Source organism: Scyliorhinus torazame, chromosome 15 (assembly GCF_047496885.1).
Source record: "Scyliorhinus torazame isolate Kashiwa2021f chromosome 15, sScyTor2.1, whole genome shotgun sequence".
Lineage (NCBI taxonomy): Eukaryota > Metazoa > Chordata > Chondrichthyes > Carcharhiniformes > Scyliorhinidae > Scyliorhinus > Scyliorhinus torazame.
The window spans coordinates 8,091,176-8,110,149 of NC_092721.1; the positions used below are offsets into that span (position 1 = coordinate 8,091,176).

General features: G+C 49.0%; 1 protein-coding gene across 2 annotated transcripts in view; it reads left to right on the forward strand.

The window, feature by feature from the left end:
* pdzk1 (PDZ domain containing 1) overlaps nucleotides 1-18,974 on the forward strand; it is a 34,466-nt gene that overhangs the window by 8,130 nt on the left and 7,362 nt on the right. For both annotated transcript variants that reach the window (XM_072476041.1, XM_072476042.1), the window contains exons 3-8: nucleotides 365-614; nucleotides 3,050-3,186; nucleotides 7,472-7,667; nucleotides 9,900-10,096; nucleotides 13,178-13,378; nucleotides 17,595-17,924. In XM_072476041.1, coding sequence (XP_072332142.1) covers nucleotides 365-614; nucleotides 3,050-3,186; nucleotides 7,472-7,667; nucleotides 9,900-10,096; nucleotides 13,178-13,378; nucleotides 17,595-17,924 — 1,311 coding nt within the window. The remainder of the gene's footprint in view (nucleotides 1-364; nucleotides 615-3,049; nucleotides 3,187-7,471; nucleotides 7,668-9,899; nucleotides 10,097-13,177; nucleotides 13,379-17,594; nucleotides 17,925-18,974) is intronic.

An 18,974-nucleotide genomic window follows, 5' to 3' on the forward strand; every position in this document is an offset into this window, starting at 1 on the left:
GATAAATTAACATTTTAAAAAACGAGCTGGAGATGATGAGAATTCTTTTGCGCAGCGAGTTGTTGTGATCTGGAAGGTGCTGCCTGATGCCAGCGAAGTTGCCTGTCCAATAAGAACTTTCAAAAGGGAATTGGGTAGATATTTGAAGAGGGAGATTTTCAGGGCTCTGGGGAAAGCGGGGGCAGTCAGACTAACTGGATAGTCCTTTCAAAGAGTCAGCACAGACAGGATGGAAAGAAAGAACGATAAGCGATGGAGGGTACAAAGCTGATTCACTGTCACCTGTCAATAATCAATCTCTCTCGCTTGATTCTCCAGGGGAACCTGATAGTTCCACATTCCACACTGTCCCTCTCTGTTTCAGGTGGTGGAGCTGATTAAACGGTCCGGGAATTCTGTCACCCTTCTGATATTGGATGATATCTCCTACACACAAGCCAAGAAGCAAAGCATTAACCTTTCTGAATTGGGAGGTCCCAGTCCCAGTCCCAGTCCCATTCCCAATCCAGTTGAGCCTGTGATGAATGGAGTCAGTGGACAAACACCACAGCCAAAACTGTGCCACCTGGTGAAACAGGCATCGAGCTTTGGATTTTCACTGAAGACCATCGAAGGTAAAACTTTAAGTCATTTGGCGCATCCTGATCGAAGCAGGCAAATGGAATGTTAACCCTGCAATACGAGTGAGAAATTCTTGCTGCAGGTATGTAGGGCTTTGGCAAGACCACACCTGGAGGAATGGTGCTTTTATCTAGGGAAGGATATACTTGCCTTAGAGAGGGGTGCGACTATGGTACAGTAGATCAGTTCCTGGGATGAAAGGGCTGTTACATGAGGAGAGATTGAATAGGATTGGCCTGTATTCCCGAGAGATTGGAAGAATCTTTTTGAAACATGAATTTCTTCCCAGGTTAGAGAGTCCAGAACCAGGTCATAGTCTCAGAATAAGGGGTCGGTCATTTAGGTCGTACACACTGACGTACAGAAATACAAATCAACAGCAGGAATAGTCCATTCAGGTCCTCGAGCTCGCCTCACCATTCAATGAAATCATGGTTGATCTGGTTGTGGCCTCAACAACTCCATTATCCTGTCCAGTCTTTTGATACCCTTTGATTCCCTTGTTAGTCAAGAATGTATCTAGCTCTGTTCAGCTCTGACCCCCACCTCCAGATCTCTCTGGGAAGGTGAGCTCAAAGACTCACAAATGAAACTGTGGAATTCTCACCCCAAATGACCAGTGGGTGCAGTTGTTGTGTATATTCAGACAGAGATCAATAGATTTTTGGGCACTCATTGAATTCGGAGATGTGGGGAGAGGGCTGAAAGGTGGACTCGGAGTAGCTCAGTTGTGATCCTATTAAATAGGGGGCGGCACGGTGGCACAGTGGTTAGCACTGCTGCCTCACAGCATCAGGGACCCGAGTCCAATCCCAGCCTTGGGTGAGTGTGCGGAGTCTGCACGTTCTCCCTGTGCCTCCGTGGGTTTCCTCCGGGCGCTCCGGTTTCCCCCCACAGTCCAAAAGATGTGCAGGTCAGGTGATTTGGCCATGCTACATTTCCCCTCAGTGTCCAAAAGATTAAATTTGGTTATGGGGATGGTGTGGGGCTGTGGGCCTAGGGAGGGTGCCGTTTCAGAGGGTTGGTGCAGAATTAAAAAAAAAAATTTAGAGTATCCAATTCATTTTTTCCAATTAAGGGGCAATTTAGCGTGGCCAATCCACCTGCCCTGCACATCTTTGGGTTGTGGGGGTGAGACCCACGCAAACACGGGGAGAATGTGCAAACTCCACACGGACAGTGATCCAGAGCCGGGGTCAAATCCGGGCCTCGGCGCCGTGAGGCAGCAGTGCTAACCCACTGCGCCACCGTGCTGCCCTTGGGTTGGTGCAGACTTGACGGGTTGAATGGCCTCCTTCTGCACTCTCGTGGTTCTATGAATTAATATCTGTGGATTGAAATAAGTGATTTAAATAAATCATTGTTTTGATGTAAACATCGCAGGCTCAGCCAGCATTTATTGCCCATCCCTAATTGCCCTTGAGAAGGTGGTGGTGAGCTGCCTTCTTGAACCGCCACAGTGCATGTGGTGTAGGTACACCCACTGTGCTGTTAGGGAGGGAGTTCCAGGATTTTTACCCATCGACAGGGAAGGAACGGCGATATATTTCCCAGTCAAGATGGTGAATGGCTTGTAGTGGAACTTCCAGGTGCTGGGGTTCCCATGTGTCTGCTGCCCTTGTCCTTCTAGATGGTAGAGGTGACAGGTTTGGAAGGTGATGTCAAAGGAGTCTTGGTGAGTTACTGCAGTGCATCTTGTAGATGGGACACACGGCTGCCACTGTGTGTTGGTGGTGGAGGGAGTGAATGTTTGTGGAAGGGGTGCCAATCAAGCGGGGCTGCTTTGTCCTGGATGGTGTTGAGCTTCTTGAGTGTTGTTGGAGCTGCACTCATCCAGGCAAGTGGAGAGTATTCCATCACACTCCCGACTTGTAAGATGCAGTTGCAGGAAATCTCAGACATTGATGCCTGAGCGAGTTCGATTTGCCTGTTGCTCATGAACAACAATGTACCAGGTTAGTGTTGTGATAGCAATCAAGAATAACTGTAACCCCAACTACTTAGTAAGTTTAAGAATACAAACAGCAATTGGATCTTAACATGGTGTTTTTTTACCTCGTATCTGTTCTTGTACTGATGGAACGTTAAGAAGGTGCAAACTCCTGTGTAAACGTAACTTTTTCTGTCCAAAATAAACAGATACTTGAGACACTGTAACTGGTAACATTAAAATTGACATGGACGCAAAACGTTACTGGTTATCACACTTCGGAGGAGACAAGCAGGAACGTGACCGAAAGGTGAACAATTTAGAAAGTGGAAGCTGTATTATTTTACAGGATTAATTTTTAAAAGATGTGTGACAGAGTTTGTTGGAAAATGAACATTATCCACACGTTCAGGGAGTGAGCATTCTCGAAGAGTTTCTGTCTGACTAAACCCAGGGATCTGTTAAAGTTCTGATTTACTCAAACCTTTCCTTTTGCAGGAGTCTCTGGTCTGTTCATGACCGAGATCACTCCTGACGGCGCAGCCGCCATTGCTGGAGTCCAACCCAATGACAGGATCATTGAACTGAACGGAGAAAATGTTGAAAACATCAATCATCAGCAAATGGTGTCCAAGGTACTCTGTGCAATGTCTTGACTCATTCCCCGAATGTACAATCAAATTCTCTTTGTAACAACAAAGCACCCTTAATATAGTAAAACATGCCAAGGCAGTTGACAGGGGTTTTTCTAAAACACTGAGCTGTAAGGAGACATTAGGACAGGTGACTTAAAGTTTAGTCACAGTAAGAAATCTTACAACACCAGGTTAAAGTCCAACAGGTTTGTTTGGAGTCATTAGCTTTCGGAGCGCAGCTCCTTCATCAGGTCAAATAAACCTGTTGGGATTTAACCTGGTTGTCATGATATGCAAACATGCAGCCAATGAGCACATAGAATAGGACACGACCAATGAGCAGTCAGGACACTCAGGGGTGGTATCTCACTATAAAAGGGATGAGGCACTCACACCCCGCCTCTTTCCACAGACCAACATCTACAGAGTGAGACAGGGTGTATCCTCAGCACCACACCCCAGCACGTGGCTTAGAGCAAGGCTGGTTCAGTCAGACTGAGTTACGGCATTTAGATTAGCAGAGAGTCGAACTCATTGAGAACTGAGCTAATAGTTCAATAAAACACATTGAACTCACTTCAAAGTCTGGAGCATCTTTTACTCAAAACTGCATCAAGTGGCAGCTTGTGTTATTCCAAATTACATAACACAACATGATACCAGGAGTCTGTTCAATCTAGTTAGTTGAACTCAGAAAGATCCGTGACGACCAGCGAATGTATACCGGCACAATGGAAAAGATTCCGACTCCTCACCAGCTCAGGACCTCCGGCAATCTCAATGCCAACTGGCAGACATTCAAGCAGAAATTTCAGCTTTACGTCGAAGCATCACACCTCAATGGTGCGTCTGATGCACGGAAGATAGATCTGTTCCTCACCACAGCGGGTGATCACGCCTTGGAAATATTCAACTCCTTTCACTTCACCGAAGGCCAGGACAAGACAAAGTTTCAGACCATCCTGGACAAGTTTGACAGCCGCTGTGAGGTGGACACCAACAAAATCTTCGAGCGCTACATATTCAAACAGCGATTGCAAGGTAAAGACGAATCCTTCACCTCATATTTAACTAATCTTAGACTGCTTGCGCAATCCTGCAACTTCGGTGATATCACTGACTCCATGATCAGAGACCAAATCGTTTTTGGAGTTCACTCTGATCCTCTGAGAGAGCAGTTACTGAAGATCAAGCATATGACCCAGCCAGTCGCGATTGAAACACGCACAGTGCATGAGCACGCTAAAAATCGCCATTCCAAGTACAAAGCGGCAGAAAATGATAAACTAACCTCCCATGAGGTGGTGAGTGTGCAGGCCATCTCCCGGATGCAGTGCCTCAACATTGACGAAAGTGGCCATTTTGTGCGCTCTTCCCGGGGCCCGACGCATGTGCGATGCGAACGGGATAACGAAGCGGCCGAAACCTGCACTACGCAGGTGCAGACGTCTGAGAACCGCACTGCGCATGTGCAACGACGCACGGAGCGTCAGGATGCCGACGTCATGACGTGTTTGAACTGTGGCATCGCCCATTTAAAGAAACACTGCCCTGAAAGAGGCAGACGCTGTTTAAACTGCGGGAAGCCAGGCCACTATGCAACCCTGTGCAGAGCTGCACCACCAGTCAGGCTTCCATCCCGCCTGTCAAGGTGCCGTCGTCCCCTCCGCCACCTCTCCGGCGGTCGTCCAGGATCAGGCGCAAGCCTCAGAGACTGGACTTGTGAACATTTGTTTTATTTGCTCTGTTCTGTTGTCCTCCATCGGTCATGTTAGACAGACTCGTTCACATGTAAATACATTCACATACGCCAACAAAACATTTAAAAAAGGGGACCTGATAGAGGTATACAAAATTATGAGGGGCATAGACAGAGTGGATAGTCAGAGGCTTTTCCCCAGGGTAGAGGGGTCAATTACTAGGGGGCATAGGTTTAAGGTGAGAGGGGCAAAGTTTAGAGTAGATGTACGAGGCAAGTTTTTTACGCAGAGGGTAGTGGGTGCCTGGAACTCACTACCGGAGGAGGTAGTGGAGGCAGGGACGATAGGGACATTTAAGGGGCATCTTGACAAATATATGAATAGGATGGGAATAGAAGGATACGGACCCAGAAAGTGTAGAAGATTGTAGTTTAGTCGGGCAGTATGGTCGGCACGGGCTTGGAGGGCCGAAGGGCCTGTTCCTGTGCTGTACATTTCTTTGTTCTTTGTTCTTTGGGAGATGTCATGATATGCAAACATGCAGCCAATGAACACATAGAATAGGATATGACCAATGAGCAGTCAGGATACTCAGGGGTGGTATCTCACTATAAAAGGGATGAGGCACTCACACCCCGCCTCTTTCCACAGACCAACATCTACAGAGTGAGACAGGGTGTATCCTCAGCATCACACCCCAGCATGTGGCTCAGAGCAAGGCTGGTTCAGTTAGACTGAGTTACTACATTTAGATTAGCAGAGAGTCGAACTCATTGAGAACTGACCAATAGTTCAATAAAACACATTGAACTCACTTCAAAGTCTGGAGCATCTTTTACTCAAAACTGCATCAAAAGTGGCAGCTTGTGTTATTCCAAATTACACAACACAACACTGGCGTTAGAAGACTTCTTACTGTGCTCACCCCAGTCCAGCGCCGGCATCTCCACATCATTCAAGTTTGGTCAAAGAGGTAGACTTTATGGAGAGTTTCAAAGGAGAACAGTGAGGTAGAGAGTTTTCAGGGCAGTTAAGAGTCAGTCATATCTCTGTGGGTAAGGACACCAGGTTCGCTTCCCGAAAGGCCATTAGTGGACCGGATGGGCTTCCACAATAATCGATGATGGTTTCATGGCCACCATTTTTCAATTCCAAGTTGTTTCTAAATTAATTGAATGAATCCCACCTGCTGTCAAGGTGAGATGAGATTTTTAACCCATGTCCCCAGAGCATTAGTCTGGTCCACTGGATTACTAGTCCAGTGCCATTACTGTTACGCTGCAACTTTCCTCCCAAGCTGCCAAGGCCCTAAGCTCTGAACCCCTCTCCCTCTTTCTCCTTCACACTCTATAAGATGCAGCTTAAAACTTATCCCTTTGGCCAAGCTATTGGTCAATTGTTCTAACATCTCCTTCTGTGACTCGGTGTCAAATCTTTCCAGAAAACACTTTACAAGGTGACCTATCAAACATGTAGTTTGTCTCTTTATCAAATCGCAGAGGGCAGAAGGAGGCCATTGTGCCTGTGGTGGTTCTTTGAAAGATCTATCCAATTAGTCCTCCAGCCTTTTCCCCATAGCCCTCAAATCTTTCCTTTTCAAGTTTTTACCCAATTCCCCAAAAATCAATTCAATCTGATTCCACTGCCCTTTCAGGCAGCGCATTATAGCAAGTTGCTGCATAAAAATTGTTGCTGTATAAAAATTATGAACCATCATAGAATCCCTACAGTGTAGAAGGAGGCCATTCAGCCCATCGAGTCTACACCAACTCTCTGAAAGAGCCTCTACCAAGGCCCACTCCTAGCCCTATTTCTGTAACCCCGTAACCCCACCTAACCATTGGACACTAAGGGACAATTTAGAATGGCCAATCCACGTAACCTGCGCATCTTAGATGGATACAGTAGGACCCCTCTTGCCAGTAGAACGTAATGCTGAGAGAAGGTGGAGAGATTATTCTTTATATAACGGTTTGCTCAAGAGGCATTTAATTTACCGAAAGGTAGAGTTTCTTGGGGTGCTGCAGGTAACGATCGACATCCTGAACGTAGTCACAAGGAGCATTGAGGAGGCCTTTCCCCCGGGTAGTGGTCTGCAGCCTGATACTGAGATTCGTTGGTGCAAAGGTTCATCCAGTTTGTAGGAATTGGACTGCGAAAAGGTCAGTTCTTGATTCCTCTGGCCAGGGAGAACAACCAATCTGCTTCCATTCCTGAAGCTGCTGTCTCAGGGTCTCCGTGGCTCTGTCTTCCAAAGGCTTTGGTCAGTCTCCCCATGGATGTACAAGATCTATTACTGCTAAGCAAACAGGAGTAAGGAGCCTGCCCAACATTGCGTCCATCATTCCACACCCTAACTGACTTAATTACTGGCCAATTAGCATATTTGCTATTTGTGGATGTTACCCTGCGCAGAATTAGCTGCTAAATTCGCTGACCAGTGATAGTCTTTCAAAGTGAATTCACTACTTTGAACACAGAACTTATTGGCAGGTCGTTGTTTTTGTAATATTGCCTCTGGCTAAAGCTCCTTTTGTGACATAAATTATTTCTGTGTATTTTTAACTGTGTGGTATCTTTTTCAGATCAAAGTTTCGGGGAACAGTATTGTGCTACTGCTGATTGATGAGGCCTCGGATAAATATTTCAAAAGCAAAATGACTAAGGTGGTGGCCGCAATGGCCAGTGTGAAAGGCCTGCCTCACAAACCACGGATTGCGCAGCTATCCAAAGGACCTCAAGGCTACGGATTCTATTTGAGAGTTGAACAAGGCCGAGAGGGTATTTATTGTAAACCGAGGCGTTATTTGTAAGAGATTGATTCTGTGCTTTTAGTTAGGGGCTCCCTGCTGGGTCTGTGCATCCAGGAATCATAGGAGTGGCCATTGGCCTTAAACACTGCCTTATAAAACGGTTCTTATTCTTGTTCTTGGTTGGGTTCAAATAATAATAATAATAATCTTTATTATTGCCACAAGCAGGCTTCCATTAACACTGCAATGAAGCTACCTTGAAAAGCCCCTAGTCACCTCACTCCGGCACCTGTTCGGGTACACTGAGGGAGAATTCAGAATGTCCAATTCACCTAACCTGCACGTCTTTCGGGACTGTGGGAGGAAACCGGAGCGCCCGGAGGAAACCCACGCAGACACGGGGAGGATGTGCAGACTCCGCACAGACAGTGACCCAAGCCAGGAATCGAACCTAGGAACCTGGCGCTGTGAAGCAACAGTGCTAACCACTGTGCTACCGTGCTGCCCATGGGGTAATATTTGCACTCTCAGCGCCAACCCACACCGACCTCAGTCGTGCAATGCTGCAATTTTAAAATTTTCATCCTCACGTTCAAATCCCTCTGTGACCTCACCCCTCCCTATCTTTGTAATATTCTCCAGTCCTACAATGTTCCAAGGTAACCGTGTTTCTCCGATTTCTTTCGTTTCACCATCGGTTGCCCAGCTTTCAGCTGCCTGGGCCCTTAGATCCGGACTTTCTGCCGTAACCCTCTCCACCTCCCGCTTATCCTTTAAGGCATTCTTTAAAACCTACCTCTTTGATGAAGGTTTTGATCACCTGCCCAACAAGTTTGTACCAAGAGTAATGAATCCAAGTTTGCTGATGATACAAAACTAGGCAGGAATGTTAACTGTTTGAAGAGCACAAATAAGTTGCAAAGGGATTTGGACGGGTTACGTGAGTAGACAATAAGGTGGCAGATGGAGTATAATGTGGGAAAGGGTGAGGCCATTCGCTTTGTTCAGAAGAATAGAAACGCAGAATACTGTATTTCTAAATGTTGAGAAACTTGTAAATGTTAATGTTTACAGAGTCACCATGTGTCCTTATAAAAGAAAACAGATATTCATCTGCAATGTCCTGGGAAAATGCCATGCTGGCCTATAGTGAGAGGGGATTGGAACACAGGAATAAAAAATGTCTTGCTGCAATTGTACAGGGTTTGATGAGACCACATCTGGAGCATTGTGTGCAGTTTTGGTCTCCACATTCGAAGGAAGGACCTACTTGCATTGGTGATGATACAGCGAAGGCTCACTGGATTGGTCCCTGGGATGGGAGGGTTGTCCTGTGATGAGAGGCTGAGTAAATTGTGTCGATATTCCCAGGAGTTTAGAAGAATGAGAGGCGATTTCATTGAAAGATACAAGATTCTGAAGGAACTTGACGGGGTGGACAGCAAGACCAAGATGAGGAGGAGTTTCTTCAGCCAGACGATTGTAAATCCATGGAATTCTCTAACCCAGAGAGCTTTGTCCTTGAGTCTGAGACAGATTTCTGGCCACTGAGTGAATCACGGGATGTGGGGAGAGGCTGAGAAAGTTGAGTGGCTGTAAAAGGTCACGATCCTATTGAATGGTGGAGCTGGTTTGATGGGCCGTGTGGTCTATTCCTGCTCCTATTTATTATTGTTCCAATAATTGTGAATCTGTAGCGAGGTCAGCTTTCATCAATGCACAGTTAAGCAGCAATTGTGATTGTTCAGCTTTGGTTGAAATTTAAATTGGAACAGCTGGGGAGGCAGAACATGATATTCCTTCACCCTTCACCTCAAGCAATCTGCATTTTAACTCAAACCAAAATCAAATAATAAGGATCTTCTCTCTCTCTGGGATGCAAAGTCACCTTTGTGCCACCTCAAACCCACTTTCCAAAAGAACCCAAGGGGGGGGGGTGGGGGGGGGGTGCAGGGGGGGCACTATTTGATCAGAGTTTGGGAATCTTGAGAACCGAGGTTGGTTGGTATACAAAATGAAGAATAATCAGAGATGCGGTAATGGTTCCAGTACGTTGGTGGGTTCATGTCCTGGAACTTTAACCTGCATCTAACCTGTGTCTCCATCAGGCAGGTTCCTCACTGTTAACCCCAGTTGCCGTCACCATCTCTTCAAGTCTGAAGGGTCTGAAGATTACTCCGTGGTAAAAGTGACCTTTAAAATGTTGGGTTGTTCAAAAACCCAACTGATTTACTAATATAATCCCTTTGCAAATATCTAGGTCACTACATCAGGGAGATTGACCCAAAGAGTCCAGGGGAGAAATCTGGGCTGCTTGACGGTGATCTACTGGTTGCTGTGAATGGGAATGTCATAGACGGTCTAGATCATGAAGCGTTAGTCGATAAGATAAGGAACTGCGGGAACCAGACCACACTCCTTGTTGTCGATAGTCCAACAAATGAGCTTTACAAACAGGTAGGTGAATGAATCAACATGGGGCCAACCGCAAATGATGAACCCTGACCTCACTGACCTGTGCTGCATTGGAAATGGAATCCAAAATTTCATTCAGCTTAAACTTTTCTCTCAAATCAGGACCCTATCAAATTGCAACTCCTCCAGAATTGTGGGCAGGAGTCTTAATCACATTTGACTTTATTCCGATGCACCATGGCATAATTTTAGCAAAGCGTATGTGCCCTTCCCTGGGCGAGCGTGAACAGAGAGTTTACAGGGCAGGCCTGTTGATTCACCTCTTGTTGAGATGCTACGATGCCCGCGCAGACCCAGAGTTAGGTTTAGAATAGGTTCAGCCAGGGTTTCTGTTCCTGTTGCTAACAGCCACCTGTGCTGCAATTTAGGTGTGCAAGCATCTCATTGGAAGAAGGAATCGCGGATGACTTCTACAAAGGGTAAAGGTAAAATTCCAGATACCCAAAACCCTGGTTGAAGCACACTTGTAGTTCTGGGCACCAAACATTCTCGGGAGGAGGGATTGCAGTGTAGATTTACCAGAATGACACTTGGATCCCAACATTTGGATTATGAGGGATAATTCTACAAACTAGGGTTGTATTCTCTCGACTTTAAGAAGTTAAAGGGTGATTTGATCAAAGTTTATGAGATATTAAGAGCAACAGATTGGGCAGATAAAGAAAAACTGTTTCCACTAATGGAAAGTCTAGGACTAAAGAGCAAAGAGTAAAAAATAGAAGCAGAGCCGGGATTCACCGAGCCCGCGGCGACTTGGAGGATCGGAGTTGACGCCGAGATGGCCCGCACGCCGGTCCGACGCTGGGACGTGATTCTCCGGCGACTGGAGAATCGCCGCCAGCCGCGCGCGATCGACACGGCGCCGGTCGGGGGCTGTTGAAAGAGGCCCCCGTGGCGATTCTCCGCGGTCGATCGGCCGAGTTCCCGCCAGCGTGGTTCTAACATGGTTCCACCCAGCGGAGCTGGGACATGCGTCCGCGGTGGCTGTCCTGGTGGGGGGGGAGGGGGGGTTAGACTCTGGGGGGGGGGACCCCCACGACATCCAGGCCCGTGATCGGGGGTCTACCTTCTTCCGCGCCGGCCCGCTGTGTGGCTCCGCCACCTTGCGTGGGCCCGGCGTGGAAGCGGCCGCCGTGCATGGGCGGACCTGCGGCCGGGGTGCAAGGCCGCGTATCGGTGCCTGCGCTGCGTGGAGCACTCCGGCGCCATGCTGACCCTCTGTGGGCCACGGAATCGCTGGACCAGGACGTGCGTTGACGCCGGCGTGAAACACTCCGATGTTAGTATTAACTCTGGTCTTAGAATTAGTATTGCAGAATCCCGGCACTAGTTTCTAAAAGACTAATTCTTGAGCATGATTGTTATTGGTTCTGAAAGTTTTGATTGACCATTGTTACTGTGGAGTGGGGTTGGGGACGAGCGACTGTCTGGGAGGGCATGGAGGGGCGATAGTTTCCAGTGGGGTTGGGGACGGGCGACTGTCTGGGAGGGCATGGAGGGGCGATAGTTTCCAGTGGGGTTGGGGACGGGCGACTGTCTGGGAGGGCATGGAGGGGCGATGGTTTCCAGTGGGGTTGGGGACTGGCGACTGTCTGGGAGGGCATGGAGGGGCGATAGTTTCCAGTGGGGTTGGGGACGGGCGACTGTCTGGGAGGGCATGGAGGGGCGCTAGTTTCCAGTGGGGTTGGGGACGGGCGACTGTCTGGGAGGGCATGGAGGGGCGATGGTTTCCAGTGGGGTTGGGGACTGGCGACTGTCTGGGAGGGCATGGAGGGGCGATGGTTTCCAGTGGGGCTGGGGACTGGCGACTGTCTGGGAGGGCATGGAGGGGCGATGGTTTCCAGTGGGCTGGGGCCTGGCGACTGTCTGGGAGGGCATGGAGGGGCGATAGTTTCCAGTGGGGTTGGGGACAGGCGACTGTCTGGGAGGGCATGGAGGGGCGATAGTTTCCAGTGGGGTTGGGGACGGGCGACTGTCTGGGAGGGCATGGAGGGGCGATGGTTTCCAGTGGGGCTGGGGACTGGCGACTGTCTGGGAGGGCATGGAGGGGCGATAGTTTCCAGTGGGGTTGGGGACGGGCGACTGTCTGGGAGGGCATGGAGGGGCGATGGTTTCCAGTGGGGCTGGGGACTGGCGACTGTCTGGGAGGGCATGGAGGGGCGATAATTTCCAGTGGGGCTGGGGACTGGCGACTGTCTGGGAGGGCATGGAGGGCGGTGGCTTCCAGTGGGGTTGGGGACGGGCGACTATCTGTGAGGGCATGGAGGAGCGATGGTTTCCAATGGGGCTGGGGACTGACGACTGTCTGCGAGGGCTTGGAGGGGCGATGGTTTCCAGTGGGGTTGGGGACGGGCGACTGTCTGGGAGGGCATGGAGGGGCGATGGTTTCCAGTGGGGTTGGGGACTGGCGACTGTCTGGGAGGGCATTGAGGGGCGATGGTTTCCAGTGGGGCTGGGGACTGGCGACTGTCTGGGAGGGCATGGAGGGGCGATGGTTTCCAGTGGGCTGGGGACTGGCGACTGTCTGGGAGGGCATGGAGGGGCGATAGTTTCCAGTGGGGTTGGGGACAGGCGACTGTCTGGGAGGGCATGGAGGGGCGATAGTTTCCAGTGGGGTTGGGGACGGGCGACTGTCTGGGAGAGCATGGAGGGGCGATGGTTTCCAGTGGGGCTGGGGACTGGCGACTGTCTGGGAGGGCATGGAGGGGCGATGGTTTCCAGTGGGGCTGGGGACTGGCGACTGTCTGGGAGGGCATGGAGGGCGGTGGCTTCCAGTGGGGTTGGGGACGGGCGACTATCTGTGAGGGCATGGAGGAGCGATGGTTTCCAATGGGGCTGGGGACTGACGACTGTCTGGGAGGGCATGGAGGGGCGGTGGTTTCCAGATAAACTCTTCTTCCTCTTGCACTATTTACAGATGCTGAGATTATTTATTTAGTTTCCCACAAATTGGACAATGAACCTGTGACCTCCCCAAAATGAACCAAAAAACTATTTCCTACTGGCTGTTCAAGGAGAAGGTTAAACTCTTGTGGAACATTTGCATCCCCTTCTTAACCACAGGCTGGAATTTCTCCAATCTGTTACTGGCAAGAGGTTTATGAATCACGGCCATCGGTGGAAATTGAGGAGCCGCGAGAGAGCCAGAGATCGGCAGACAGCCCTCAGCATGGCCCCAAAACATGCCATTTCACGAAAGGTCCAGACGGATATGGCTTCACTCTCAATGCAATCAAGGGTGTGCAAGGACAGTTTATTCAACAGGTACAAACACTTGGTGCGGGGTCAAAGTAAGAATGTAGAATCTTAGAGTTTGAGAGAGCATTTTGTCCACCGCAGCTGTGCCAATACTTTGTAACAGCTGACCAATATGCTTCATCCCCAGTTCCTGTGCTTCATTCCCAGTTCCTGTGCTTCATTCCCAGTTCCTGTGCTTCATTCCCAGTTCCTGACCAATATGCTTCATCCCCAGTTCCTTTTCGAACATTCTTGTTGATGGGTCAGGAGGAGAGTAAAATACCCAATTCATAGAATCATTGAAACCCTACAGTGCAGGAGGCCATTCGGCCCATTGAGTCTTCACCGACCCACAGAAAGAGCATCCTACCCAGGCCCACTCCCCTGCCCTATTCCCGTAACTCACCTAAGCTGCACATCTTTGGACTGTGGGAGGAAACCAGAGCACCCGGAGGACGCCCACGCAGATACGGGAAGAACGTGCAGACTCCGCACAGACACCCAACGCCAGAATTAAACCCAGGTCCCTGGCGCTGTGAGGCAGAAATGCTAAGCACTGTGCCACCGTGCCACCCATATAAGAATTTAGGTGTAGATGGTAGTTATTCTGCTGGACTAGAAATCCGGAGACATGAGTTTATATTCCTACTATAACAGCTGGGGGGGTTTTAAATCAATCAATTAAATATATTTGGAATAAAAAGCTAGTCTCATTAATGAAAACCAATAAGCAATCACTTTGAAATAAAAAAACATCCAATTCACTAATGTCCTTTAGTGAAGGAAATCTGCTGTCCTTACCCGGTCTGGCCTACATGTGACTCCAGGCCCACAGCAATGTGGTTAACTGCCCCTCTGTAATGGCCGAGTGAGACACTCATTTTCAGTCAATAAGGCAGCTCCTCACCAACTTCTCAAGGACAATTTGGCATGAGCAGTAAATGGGCAGCACGGTAGCACAGTGGTTAGCACTGTTGCTTCACAGCTCCAGGGTCCCGGGTTCGATTCCCGGCTTGGGCCACTGCCTGTGCGGAGTCTGCACGTTCTCCCCGTGTCTACGTGGGTTTCCTCCGGGTGCTCCGGTTTCCTCCCACAAGTCCCGAAAGATGTGCTGTTGGATGAATTGGACATTCTGAATTCTCCCTCTGTGTACCTGAACAGGTGCCGGAGTGTGGCGACTAGGGGCTTTTCACAGTAACTTGATTGCAGTGTTAATGTAAATCTACTTGTGACAATAAAGATTCTCACAAAAGATTGGTATTATAAATGCTGTTTTAGCCAGCGGTGCACACATTGAATGAATAAAAATAATCTCTGCCCTGCCCTTTGCAGCTATGGTGTTGATATGACTGGGTCCAGTTAAGCTTCTGGTCAATGGATCATCCTAATGTTGACAGTTGAGGAACTAACAATGACTGAAGGTCATGGAGAGGTGACTTTCTAAACTCCTTTCATATTACTAGGAATCCCATAGTGTCCAACAGCCAATGCATTACTGTTGCATTCGGTAAATGTAGGGTGGACAATACTGCAACCAGGAGTGACAAGTGAAAACATGACTGGAGCGATTTGGATCAATTCTAGTCTCCATGGTTACTTGAAGGTTATTTGTGTAACACTTCGGCCAATAATTAATGGTTGCAGTCTCTCAACCTCAGTCGATATCAGTATATTATTGAGATGTCTAGTTAAAGTTACAAGGACAGCTAAAACAAACAGCAATCAAAAAATTGATACACACAAGCCAAGGTTCTAATTTACTTTTCATTATTTCCTGGAATGTGAGTGATTCTGGCAAGGCCAGCGTTTATTGCCCATGTCTCATGGTCCTCGAGAGCTTGGTGATGAGCCTGCAGTCCATCTGGTGTAGGTACACCCACAGTAATGTTAGGGAGTTCCAGGATTTTAACCTCGCAACAGTGAAGGAATGGTAATATATCTCCAAGTCAGGATGGTGTGTGAGGGCACGCACGGCGGCGCAGTGGTTAGCACTGCTGCCTCACGGCGCCGAGGTCCCAGGTTCGATCCCGGCTCTGGGTCACTGTCCGTGTGGAGTTTGCACATTCTCCCCGTGTCTGCGTGGGTCTCACCCTTACAACCCAAAGATGTGCAGGGTAGGTGGATTGGCCACGCTAAATTGCCCTTTAGTTGGAATTATTTTTTAAAGGGTGTTGTGGTATGGGGGGCGGGGAGGGTGGGGAGGGCATCCAGGTGGTGGTGTTCCCAGGTATCTGCTGCCCTCAGAGGCAGAGGATTTTTACAGCACGGAAAAAGACCCTTCAGCCCATCGTATCCGTGCCGACCATCCATCACCTATCTCTTTTAATCCCATTTCCCAGCACTCGGTCCGTAGCCTTGTCTGCTGGGGCATTTCAAGTGCTCATCTAAATACTTCTTAAATGTTGTGAGGGTTCCCGCCTCTACCACACTCTCAGGCAGCGAGTTCCAGATTCCCCACCACCCTCTGCGTGAAAGAATGTTTCCTCAAATCCCCCCTAAATCTCCAGCCCCATACCTTAAATTGATGTCACCTCGTTATTGACCCCTCGGCTAAGGGGAAAAGCTTCTTCCTATTCCACTCTATCTGTGTCCCTCATCATTTTGTACACCTCAATCAGGCCCCCCCTCAGCCTTCTCTGCTCCAGGGAAAATAACCGCAGCCTAACCAGCCTCTCTTCACAGCTGAAACGCTCCAGCCCTGGTGAATCTCCTCTGCACCCTCTCCAGTGTCTGTGTATCCTTCCGATAGTGCGGGGACCAGAACTGTACACAGTGCCCCAGCTGTGGCCAAAACAGCATTTCACACAGCTCCATCATATCCTCCTGCTCTTATATTCTATATCTCAGTTAATAAAGGCAAGCATCGCATGGGCCTCCTTAAGCACCTCATCTACCTGTCCTGCTGTCTTCAGGGAACATGCACATCAAGGTCTTCCTAATCCTCTTTACTTCCTAGGGTCCGACTGTTCACTGTATAATTCCATTACCTGGTTAGTCCTCCCAAAATTCATCATCTCGCACTTTTCAGAGTTAAATTCCATTTGCCACTGTGCTGCCCATCTGACCAACCCGTCTATATCATCCTGAAATCTAAGGCTTTCCTCCTCTCCCTGTGGCACACCACCAATTCTTGTGTCATCTGCAAACCTATTGAACGTACCTCATAACTCCATGCCCAGGTCGAAGTCATGGATTTGGAAGGTGCTGTTGAAGGAACCTTGGTGAGTTGCTGCAATGTGAAGGCTGTGGGGATGCGTTAGGTTGTTTGTACTGAAGGCCCGACAGAGATTCCTATAGTGCAGGAGGAGGCCATTCAGCCCATCATTTCTGTGTTTCTTCTTTGAACGGGCTATCCAGTTACCCATTCTTTCCCTTTAGCCCTGCAAACATTTCCTGTTCTCACACAGATCTAGTTAAAACTTGAAAGTTAGCAAGGAATTGTTCTTTCAGGCAGTACGTTCCAGAAAGGTCAGCCAACTGTGATTAAGTGTATTCCTGGAGGTTCCATTAATGATTTGCCTCCGCACGCCAGCCAGAATTCGGCCAACACGACCATCCTTGTGAAGCACGGCCTTCCCCCGCCAATTGGAAAGCAACAAATCTCATTATCCGATTGGATGAAGCTTGATTGTCGGCCAGTCTTATTTTTCTCCATTTTCGATATGTTTTACATCTGGCCAACAGAAATGTTCAAAGAAGGTTAAAGACAATAATTTTCAATGTGTCGATGATTTACCTCCAGGGTCGCACACAGCAGCGTCCTGGAGATCGACCTCGAATACCTGGAGACCCCAGGCCAGTTCTGGAGGGTTCATAAGGGCCGCACGGTAGCATTGTGGATAGCACAATTGCCTCACAGCTCCAGGGCCCCAGGTTCGATTCCCGGCTTGGGTCACTGTCTGTGCGGAGTCTGCACGTCCTCCCCGTGTCTGCGTGGGTTTCCTCCGGGTGCTCCGGTTTCCTCCCACTGTCCAAAGATGTGCAGGTTAGGTGGATTGGCCGTGATAAATTGCCCTTAGTGTCCAACATTGCCCTAAGTGTTGGGTGGGGTTGCTGGGTTGTGGGGATAGGATGGCGGTGTGGACTTTGGATAGGGTGCTCTTTCCGGGAGCCGGTGCAGACTCAATGGGTCTAATGGCCTCCTTCTGCACTGTAAATTCTATGATTCAAATTCTATGATAACTCTACGTCTAGACATTAACAATGTGTTGAACAAAGAAACATCTCCTTGTCTCCGCCCTAGGTTGTTAAAGGAAGCACAGCAGAAGAGGCAGGCCTGAAAGAGAATGATATAGTAATGGAAGTGAATGGCATCAACGTGGAGGCAGATACACACGAAGAACTGGTGGAGAAAATAAAGAGCAGCGGGGTCAAGCTGAGCCTGCTGGTGATTGGGAAGGAAGACTATCATCACTTCAAAGCAACAAACACCCCTACCTCCCCAACAGAAATCCCCGAGCCAACACCTCAGGCAGTTTCCAATCCCGAGAGTATCAAAGAGGAGAGCACGCCTGAGGAGCAAGTAGCTCAGGAAGCAGTAGCTGCCAGCCCTCCCCAGGAAAGAAGAGAGCAGGTAAATCACTCAACTATACCAACGAGTTGCATTTATATAGCACCTTTAACATAGTAGATCCTCTCAGGGCATCGCATTGGAGCATAAGTAAACAAAATTTTAAGTATCAAAAAGTTGGGTCAAAGAGGTGGGCTTTAAGAAGCCTCAGAAAGGGTGAGAGAGAGCGAGGGAGGGGTCGTAACAGCTGACGGCACAGCACCAAGATGAAGAAAATCGGGCTGGATTGGAGGAACATAGTGACGAAGTATTGCAGAATATTTACAGCATTGATTGTATCCACACTATTCACCTCAACAACTCCCTGTGTTAGTGAGTTCCACTTTCTCACCACTCTCTGACGAAAGAGGTTTTTCCTGACTTCCCCATTGCAGTTGTTAGTGAAGATCATGAGTTTAAGTCCCACTCCCGGACACGTGCACACATAATCTATGCTGACACTCCATTGCATACAGAACAAGTGCTGCACTGTTGGTGAGGGAGAGCAACACTGTCAGAGGGTCAGTACTGAGGGAGAGCTGCACTGTCAGAGGGTCAGTACTGAGGGAGTGCTGCACTGTCAGAGGATTAGTACTGAGGGAGTGCTGCACTGTCAGAGGGTCATTGCTGAGGGAGTGCTGCACTGTCAGAGGGTCAGTACTGAGGGAGTGCTGCACTGTCAGAGGGTCAGTACTCAGGGAGTGTTGCACAGTCAGAGGGTCAGTACTGAGGGAATGCTGCACTGTCAGAAGATCAGTCCTGAGGGAGTGCTGCACTGTCAGAGGGTCAGTACTGAGGGAATGCTGCACTGTCAGAAGATCAGTACTGAGGGAGTGCTGCACTGTCAGACGGTCAGTACTGAGGGAGTGCTGCACTGTCAGAGGGTCATTGCTGAGTGAGTGCTGCACTGTCAGAGGGTCAGTACTGAGGGAGTGCTGCACTGTCAGAGGGTCAGTACTGAGGGAGTGCTGCACTGTCAGAGGGTCAGTACTGAGGGAGTATTGCACTGTCAGAGGGTCAGTACTGAGGGAATGTTGCACTGTCAGAGGATTAGTACTGAGGGAGTGCTGCACT